Consider the following 9,418-nt stretch of genomic DNA (forward strand, 5'->3'; position numbering starts at 1 on the left):
ATGTATTGTATTTACATCTTTAATATGTTATATTCTATCTTTATGTAATAGTCATTATATAATTACACTATTATATTATTATTATTATATGTATTTTATATGTAATTGATATGTGCCAAATTTTTAATACATGTGTTTATAATGTAATCAAATAAGAGTTTTAGATATATTGCTAAAAGCACAAATTTGTAACTACATCTGGTATATATCGAATATTTCTAAGAAATTTATTAATTATTGTGTATAATATCGTCAACGAATAGAACATTTAGTAAAAATGTATTTAAGTGATGTAACGAATTCTGTACAGCAAATAAACAATGTGAAAAATTGTTCTGTACATGCTGTGTGTTATTGTTTTGTACATTATGGCGTCACAAATCTCTATTGGATGTATGTCTTAAATTATCTATTTGCGTGATATGAGTATCTGGTTAAGTATTTTACAAATGAAGGAACATGTCATTTATTCGACAGGTAAATTAATGATTGAATATATAAATAAAAGAGCTACAAAAAATATGATAAAAATAAAAAATAAAAATACATCTCACTTTGTGCAATTTATTTTACTTTAATTATCAATTGCTTTTAACACATTTGCTATTCTATTTTTTTAAGAATATAACATTACATATAACAAATTATTTTACAATCAATTTTCGCTTTTTTTACAGAAAAGAATATCATACTCTTATCCCGCAAAGTAGTAAGTGTTAACCTTATGCAGACATTGTCTGACGTACAGTAGTAAACGCTGGCAGTAGTTGTTGTATATGTATAGTCAGACGTATTAGTATTAGTACCGCGCTGCGTATGGCTAAATGTAGCGTACCGTGGGCTTGTATCGAACAACTGCATTAAATCATATCAGCATACTAGGATCAACAATGATTCTAACATAACGTTATATAATTATAATTCATGCATTGCAATGCATATGCAATAAATTCTTAAATATAACGAATCGCGCATTAATTACGCATTGCAGGTAAAGCAAGCGTACAATCGGTCACGAAGGGACGCCAAGAAGGGATCAGTCTCTTCTTTCAGTTATTTGACTTTGTATTTTGAATATACAGATATGTACGTTATACTCGTTAAGATCGTTCTAATTGAAGAAAGAGTTTATTAACTATGACATAATTGGATCGAATTCTAATTTTAGAAAGACAAGCACTGTTAGTAGCTTTTTCGCGATATTTTGACTGCTCGCTCGAAGTTCGCTCGTACTAGCGTTTCATCGAAGAGGGGAAAAAAAGAAGTTTTCGACGTAGATCTCTCATATATAGCCACGTGACGTGGTGATATACGAAACTTTGGCAATGTTGAGGGAATGGGGCGGTCGACCGGCCGGTTCTGCCCGATGACGCACCATCAGAAGTTTCTTCCATCAGCATCAGAAGTCGCACTTCGGAACGCGATTCCCAGAAGATGAATAGATGATTTACCGAGGATCCCGCGTAGAATTATATACGAACGGCCGCGGTAAGTTCAGCATCCGTCGCGTATGCCGCAGTCTTTGTTCGCGCTCCATTTTTTTCGACAAAAGTAGGAAATTATATACACGTAGCGTTAAGCACGTTCTTTCATTAATTCTCCTTAGATTTTTACGCTATAACGACAAGATTACGCAACGACGCGACGCAGAGATTACAGAGGAAAATAAGAGGTCGACGTGCCCGACGTTGCAAGTTTGGCTTTCGTGGCCGCCGAAAAAAAACTCCACGGAAGCGCAGCGGAGTGGAATTTGAACATCTCTCGAAGCTAATCCCTGTTATCGAAGGCTGGAAATTATCAATTCTTTTTTGTTTTTTAAAATAACTTTGGGGCTTTTAGCTTTGAGTCTATTTCAAACACAGCGCCACGTGGTCGCGATCAAAGTTCGCGCTAGATTGGTCCGCTCGGCGATCAATACGGTATTTTCCGCGACGTAAGTCGCGTCCCGCCTGCCCATTGGTCAAAACGTACGCCGCAATCCCATTATTTATTAAGTTCGCGCGAAAGTGCGATATTTCGTCAGGCACCATTTGTCACCCGGGCCGGGCGATCGTGATCGACGCGGCGGAGATTTATTACGATTGCATGAAAACCAGAGCGAAACGCTGTTCGAACGACCGCCGCGCTTCCAAGTGTCTTTCTACTTTCCTCCTCTCTTCGGCATTACTCGGCGTCACTCGTCAGTCTCGTCACATACGTGAAACCCCATGTCCCTTTCCTATTCTCTGGAGAATCTGAGCTGAAACTTTACTCAATGAGAATATTGGAAGGTTGGTTACTTCAACAATTGTTCTTTATTTCCAAAATTAAATATTTCGTTGAAAACATTTTAAAGCTTTATAGAAATATAACTTATTTAAAAAATAAAATAAAAAATAAAGTTCTTCTATACGTTCTTACGTATGCAATTTATACTCTAAAATAAACTTAGCGCAAGAGTTCTTGGATCTTTAAGGATGAAAAAAATTGACAGCAAAACAATTATCATATTTCTCGGTGCAGCTCTTATTAACGAACCTATACTCAAAGAAAGCGCGCGTAATATCGGAGCCACCCCATATATCGCTACGGACGAGGGGGAATAGGAGGGATGGAGGTGTAAAGCTCGGTTCGCGCAACTGCGGTCGCACACACGAGTGTGATAAGGCAGCCTTCCCTCGGTGGCCTCGGCGAGCGATACGTGCAACCAGCGAAGGGCCGCTCGCGAGGAACGCGAGGAGCTCGCGCCTCGATGTCGACGTGACGGTCCCGACAGGAAGTCGATTCGCGACCGGAAATTAGCCCCGTTCGCGTCCCGCCCATCCCGTTCCGCGGTAGTCGCGAGGGAAGGGTCGCGGGTCGCGGGTCGCGGGAAGTGAGCACTGAGCAGATAGCGTGCGAGACACACGGGAGAGGAGAAGGGAAGGAAGGAGGGAGCGAGAGAGAGAACGGGAGAAGCAGTCAGGTGGTGCGTGGTGGAGAGTGGAGGACGGAGAGAAAAAGAGCGAGAGAGAAAGAGAGAGGGAGAGCGAAAAGGCGCGAAAAGGGGAGTGGAAAAGAGACGGAGAGTTCACCACGAGCGGCACCGAGCGCGAGCGCTACCCCTGCGAGTCGACGTGGCCGCGAGACACCGTCGTCGCGGGTGGGTGCGCGGAGAGCGGAAAAGGGTGTAGAAGAGGAGAATAAACGCTACTCGCCGGCCCTCGCGGGTCGCATTCCGAATTCCGGCGTCGCATCGAGGAGGGGCGAATCGCGAAAGGGCACTGCCGCGCGCGCGGAAGTGAAACTCGTCGGCGAGGTGAGCCGGCGGCGGCGGCGGCGACGCGACGCAGCGCAGCGCAGCGCAACGCAACGCGGAGAAACGGCGGTGACGCGACGCGACGCGGCCGCGAGTGCGCAGGCACCTGGCGTTGGCTCTCCCTCGCTTACACCGTGCGTGACAAGTGTCCGACCGTTCCGCTCGCAAAGTTCCTCGCGGCTCGACGCGGAGCGCATCAAGAGAGTGCTGTGTCCCGGAGGGGGGGTGTACGCGTGGAATCTCGAGCCGAGAGAGAGAGAGAGGGACGAGATGTGAGTTTAATTCCGCGACGACCACGCAGCGGCCGCATCTACGAGGCAGCGACGGCGACGGTGACGAGGACGATGACGAGCGCGACGTCAGCGACGGCACCGCGGCTCCGACGACGATAGAGCAGCGCCGTAACTCCTCGGCGCGACGGACAACCCTCGAGCCCCTTCAGTCTTCAGCCCCTCGCGTCGCGACAGTACGACAGTAGTCATCAGCTGGGGAAACGGTTATCGTGGGTGTGTACGTGTCCGCTCGGGGACGATCGACTGCGTGGGCGTCGCGGCGGCCGTTATAGGCGCGCCGAGAAGCGCCATTGTCGTGTCGGCTGCCACGTGAATCGCGAGTGAACTTGTTCTCTCCGGGGCAGTCCGGGGGGATCGAGGGCGAGAGATCGAGGGATCGGTGTCCGTCCGTCCGTCGTCGAATGGAGCTCCGTCACTCGTCGAGCATGTCCCTCCCGGGCACGGCAGGATCCAGTTAACGAAACGCAATATATCCCGCAGATCCGACGGTTGGGATGACGCATCGCCTCGTCCGCGTCGCAGGGTCCGGAGGATAACGAAGCGGTAATCCCGACAGATGTGAAGGGGCTACGGTGCTACGGCGGCAGCAGCAGTAACGCTAGTAACAGCAGCGGCGTTCGGTGTTCGACCGCGCGAAGACCGTGCCGCGAAAGTGGAGTCCTATTTATCAGCGACGGCAACCCAGTGACCCGTTTTCGTTTTCAATCGATGCGGCTCCAAAGAGTTTCGAAGGATCGGAGGGACAGAAGGGCGCAGCCATTATCTAGCAAGCGGAGTCCAACCGACGTCGTCGCGCACCGCGCCGCGGGCGAAATCGCGCGCGTTGGTTAGGATCGCGCGATTAGAGTGCCGCTGCTCCGTACCGATTAGCCGCGTTCGCCTCGGTGTGGGGTGGCGGGCAACGGTGCAACGGACAAGAGCGAAGAGCCCGTCGAGATCGAGGATCCGAGGATATCACCTCCGGTGAGATCCATCGCGTATCGTCCGATGGTGCATTCGGGCAGCGCAGCGCGTGAGCCCGGGCTGCAAGAGAGAATGCGAGAGCCTCCTCACAGCCTGTGAACATGATTTGTCATACACATGCGACGGGCGGTAATCGTACGACGAGAGACACCGACGACGACGACGACGACGACGACGACGACGACGACGACGACGAAGAGGAGGACGACGACGACGATCCCCGACTCCGCGGCCATGCCACGAGCACGCTGTGCGCTCGCATGAGACCAGCCCGACTACTGCCCGATTGCCCTCCCACGCATCAGCAGCAACAGCAACGGCAACAACAGCGACAGCAGCAGCAGCAGCAGCAACGGCAAAGGCTGCGGCAGGGAAAAGAGTCCGTATCACGCCAGACATCGACCGGCGCAAAATCTAAGGACGTCTACCGCCTTCCCTTATCGTTATCCCGTGCGAAGGAGGCCACCCCGAAGTCATCGACCACGACCACGGAGGAGGTCCCGCGTCCCGCGTGGCACGACCTGCGAGTGCAACGTATCGCGAGTGCCGAGCCGACGACGACGACGACGGCGACGACGACGACGACGGTGCGACCGTCGACACGACAACAACGACAACAACGACGACGACGTAACCCCGGTGCGCTCGCGTTCCCGCGTCGGTGCGGTGCGGTGGTGCGGTCAACGGGTGTCGGATGACTTCCCCAGGACGACAGACGTGCTTCGTAGTCGTAGAAGGTTATTATACATTGTCCCGACCGTTATATCCCGCAACGAGAGCTGTCGTGGAAGAGGCGCGTCTTGGGTGCAGCCCGATCGGAGCAACGGTAACGTCCCGTCGACGTCGACGTCGTCGGCGGTGCGCCGGCCTGCCTACCCGCGTCATACCCACGTCGCATACCCCGTGCACGCGCGTACATCGTCGCCACCACCACCGTGATGGCGGAGCTACCTCAGCCTGACATGTCGCACCTCACCGCCGAGGAGAGGCGCATCATAGAGGGTGTTTTAATGCGCCAAAAGGAGGAGGAGGAACAGGATCATGAGATTATGAGGTAGGCGACCATGCTCCCCCGTACGTGTACTTTTTCGATAATTTTACCTGAATCACGTGTGGACACGTGGACATTTTTGCGAGCCTCTTATCGAACAGATTTTAATAAAAACGATAAATTAAACGATTTTACGTATATGATACGTTTATTTAGAATTTCGACAGTAGCTTCAAGAAATAAAACTGTATAAGTAGTCATTGTGATATAAATAATATCGCGTTCCAAAATATGCACAATATGCAAAATATGTTGTATGCAAACAAAAAAAAAAAAGAAAAATATGAAAAGGCTTGTCGACGAGTTAATTGACAAAATATAATCTCACGATGTGAAACAGGTAAAAAAATAGTATAATATAATTTTATTCATTCAGTAACGTTCAATAATTGATTATATAATTTTATTCATTTAGTAACATTCAATAATTTGCATCTATGAGAAAATGATAGAAAATCAATGAAGTGATCAATTAATATATACAACAAATAATTATATTATTTATCGAAATATATACGTGAATGGCGATGTAGCAGTAGTTAACATCGTTTTTTTCCACTTACGTTGTTAAAATAACGAGCTCGAAATATCATTATAAACGGTACTAAAAACTTTTTTTCGAATCTTAAAGCGCGAATGTACGTTGGGATTTTTGTTTTATTGCTGTCGTATAAGCGTGGCTCGCGCGATAACTGGAAACTATCGATGAAGTATTGTTTCACAAGCAGGACGCGCGAGCTTTCACACGGGTATTTAGGATTCTCTATTGCACCGGATATTGTCAAGCTGGTCAAATGCCTGTAATAACATTCACGTACCGTGATGCATGTGGCCGGTATTGTTCGTCGCGCTTTCGGTAATTGTGGACCATTTTTATTCCCGACTGCCGCAAATATAACCGTGAAACTGCATAGCATCGGATGAAAACTATTGAGAGTATATCGACATTTCATTCAACGCTTAAGCGGATGTACGTAAATACTTTTGCGATTTCTCGATTTACGCAAGAGATGATTTTTTCAACATAACTTTAGTACGACTCGGATAATTAATTGGACGAAGGTTAAAACTAATCAAGAGATATCTTTATTAAGTTATCTATTCGTAATTTAATCGAATGTACTAATATCTATTCGAAGATATGCGTTATAAAGAGAGTAATAACTTTAATTGCGATAACAGGGCGGGGGGGGGGGTCTATTTTAACCCCTATTGGATCAGATGATAAGCGTCAAGGTCAAGCCTCGGCCAAGTTTAAAAGTTATCGGAATTAGGGATAAAAGATATTAATGATCGGGAGCTCGGCGCAAAAGTCGGCGTAGGTAGCGGCGCGAAAGTGAGATGTCGTTTAGTTGGTTTTTATCGCAATTGGCAGACGGACGAAACGACAACCGATCGATTGGATAAAGGTATTTCTTGACCAATAGGTCTGCTCCGGCTCGTTTCACCTATTTTCCCGGCTCACCTGCTCATTAGTCCTTGACCGCTTTACACCTACATCTTCCATTTATGTATCCACGGCCCCGCACATGCTCCCGATTACCGCGTCGGCTCTCATCTCTTTTGTATCGAGCGGTCAGAAATAAAAATCGCTTATAATTGTGTCTTCGACGTCCGCAAATATTCTCGCCCTTGTGCCTTCGCAACAAGGTTTTGCGCGTCTCGGATGCGTTCCCCGTTGCATCGCGCGATCGATTCGTCGATCACGTCGGACGTAACGTGGACGTATCCGACGTTACAACTGATTGCGATCAGTCTCGCGCATATCGGTGATAAAAATAAGACGGCCGATCCGTGATTCGCTTATCACGAGGAGGCGACGACAGGACCGGCGACGGCGGCGGCGTGCGTAATTGCGCGAACACGGAGATCGGTGTTCTACCTGCGGTAGCTAACAATAACTGTAAACGGAGAAGAGGAGGAGAGGAGAGAGAGAGAGAGGGGGAGGAGGGGGCAACCAGGCGTTGCGCAGTGAACAGGTTTTATTGATAGGTCGTCGCGACCGAGCGAAAAACGGGAACGTGAGAACGAAGGGAAAGAGTAATGAGGAAAGCGTGCTGTGCCATACCGATGCGCGCGAGATCATGTAATGTAGACGACAAGTACGTGTAGGGACGCATGTAAAATGCAAGGCGACGAGCCTTGACGTGGCGTAGTAACGAGCTGCTGCAGCTGCATAGGGTATGCATAGGTGTATGCGACCGTAGCTCGTGGACGGGGTGTGAAAGCGCCTGGATTGGCACGGTAAATTCTTGGAGGGTGCAATATATACGCGTCTTCTACAGATAGGTAGCACGTATCTGTCGGCGGCGGGGAGAGAGGGTGAAGGAGTGCAAATACCGTTGAATAACGAGACAGTCGAGACTCAACGCGAGAAAGTTAAGCCGGCAATTATGTCGTTGCGCCGACTTGCCGCGGTTCCGATTTTAGAAAAAGTATATATGTAAATGAAACTTTTTCCGAAAGAAAGATAAATCATCTCAGAAATGCGTGGTCCCCGGAAAGAATGAATGTACATCTCGGGGAATCGGAAGTCGCTCCCTTCGTTCCATTACACGGTCACTGCATTATCGCGCATTAACGTTTCGTTGGTTTTTGTTTTATTTTATTTTATAAACGCTCGCGAGAGATGATTTACGCGATATTTGTACGACATTTGTACTAAGATACTGCATGATATTTTCTTTCATACTGAATGCTTCCATGATACCGCGGCAGATCGTTTTATAGATTATATTAAAATGGCATCATCGCAGATGTTATATTATTAATACGTTAGAATATATAAATGTAAAAGATATGAAAAATGTGTTACATTTTATAACACGCCGTTCCTTTGAAAATTTAAATTAAAACTAGGAATCTCTCTTTGCTCAGAAATTAGATTAATAAGAAAACTTGCAATCTAAGAAAAGTTTAATAAACGAATTATATTATTACTATATATTTTTATTTTATTTTATTGATGTTGAAATCAAAATGTAGGACAGCAATAGGCTGAAACCCAATTTCAGGGCACGCTGGAAGTATATATGAGAAAATTATACAAAACTATATACGGGGGGACGTATCTGTGATACTTCATCTCTCTGTATAAGCTTCTTTTTAGTCCTTTCATGTCGATGGGAGAGTTTCTTGCGTGTCGCGACCTTTCCACGATCGCTCGTAACGCAGAAGTGGGAAAGTCTTGTGCGACTCTTTGTCGAGTGTGATCACCGTTGCGTGCGCGAGTCACTCGATTATCGGTAAAGTAATTAGAGAAATATAGGTATATAGATGCGGTGCAACTACTCCCTTTCCCCGCCGCGTTGTAACACAACGCGCGCCGGCTTTTGTTCTATCGACAAACTCCAGGATTTGGGTTACGGTGTCAAGATGCGTGACGCGGCTGTCTCCTTTATTTGACACGCGGTCAAGGGTAAGGAGATTCAGTTTATACGTCTTCCTGGCTACAGGATCGACGCGACGCTCGTAGGTTTATCGGTATCAAAATTTTGCTCTGCGGCGCGAGTATTAGTCAATTTTTTTTTGCGTGTCCGCGGTACGTTTCCGTTATCGGGGTGGAGCCGGCACGTCGCAGTGCCAACAACCCCCGGTCGAAGCTCGGCAGTCTGATTCGCCGTTGCGTACGTGATCCAAAGTACAAATCCTAAAAATTACCGCAACATGCCGCCAAGTACTCACTTATTTCTACTTGCTATGGTGGTGATTGCGGCTTATATTTGTCAGACGAGCGTCTCACACATAGCTTATGTACACAAATATACGTTTGAAAATTTGGTGTACTGGCAAGCGGTTTCGTTTAATCTCGTTGATCGATGTAGGATCTTCTTT

The 9,418-nt window shown here is 47.2% G+C and overlaps 2 protein-coding genes across 5 annotated transcripts in view; both read left to right on the forward strand.

Moving 5' to 3' along the window:
* Nucleotides 1–4,793: 4,793 nt before the first annotated feature.
* On the forward strand, nt 4,794–5,231 carry LOC112453853 (bromodomain-containing protein DDB_G0278469-like). Its single transcript, XM_025014835.1, has one exon. The coding sequence runs from the start codon at nt 4,794–4,796 to the stop codon at nt 5,229–5,231; it is 438 nt and encodes a 145-aa protein (XP_024870603.1).
* Nucleotides 5,232–5,445: 214 nt separating this feature from the next.
* LOC112453862 (regulating synaptic membrane exocytosis protein 2) overlaps nt 5,446–9,418 on the forward strand; it is a 57,908-nt gene continuing 53,935 nt past the window's right edge. For all 4 annotated transcript variants that reach the window (XR_003040670.1, XR_003040671.1, XR_003040669.1 and 1 more), the window contains exon 1: nt 5,446–5,587. Coding sequence is in view for 1 of the 4 variants with exons in the window: in XM_025014849.1 (XP_024870617.1) it covers nt 5,472–5,587 (116 nt within the window). In the remaining 3 variants the exon portion in view is untranslated. The remainder of the gene's footprint in view (nt 5,588–9,418) is intronic.

The sequence above is a fragment of the Temnothorax curvispinosus genome, unplaced genomic scaffold (assembly GCF_003070985.1).
Source record: "Temnothorax curvispinosus isolate PA1 unplaced genomic scaffold, ASM307098v1 QBEX01004747.1, whole genome shotgun sequence".
NCBI lineage: Eukaryota > Metazoa > Arthropoda > Insecta > Hymenoptera > Formicidae > Temnothorax > Temnothorax curvispinosus.

Coding starts and splice junctions, on each gene's coding strand:
- LOC112453853 (XM_025014835.1), top strand. CDS start 4,794: ATGAGACCAGCCCGACTACTGCCCGATTGCCCTCCCACGCATCAGCAG.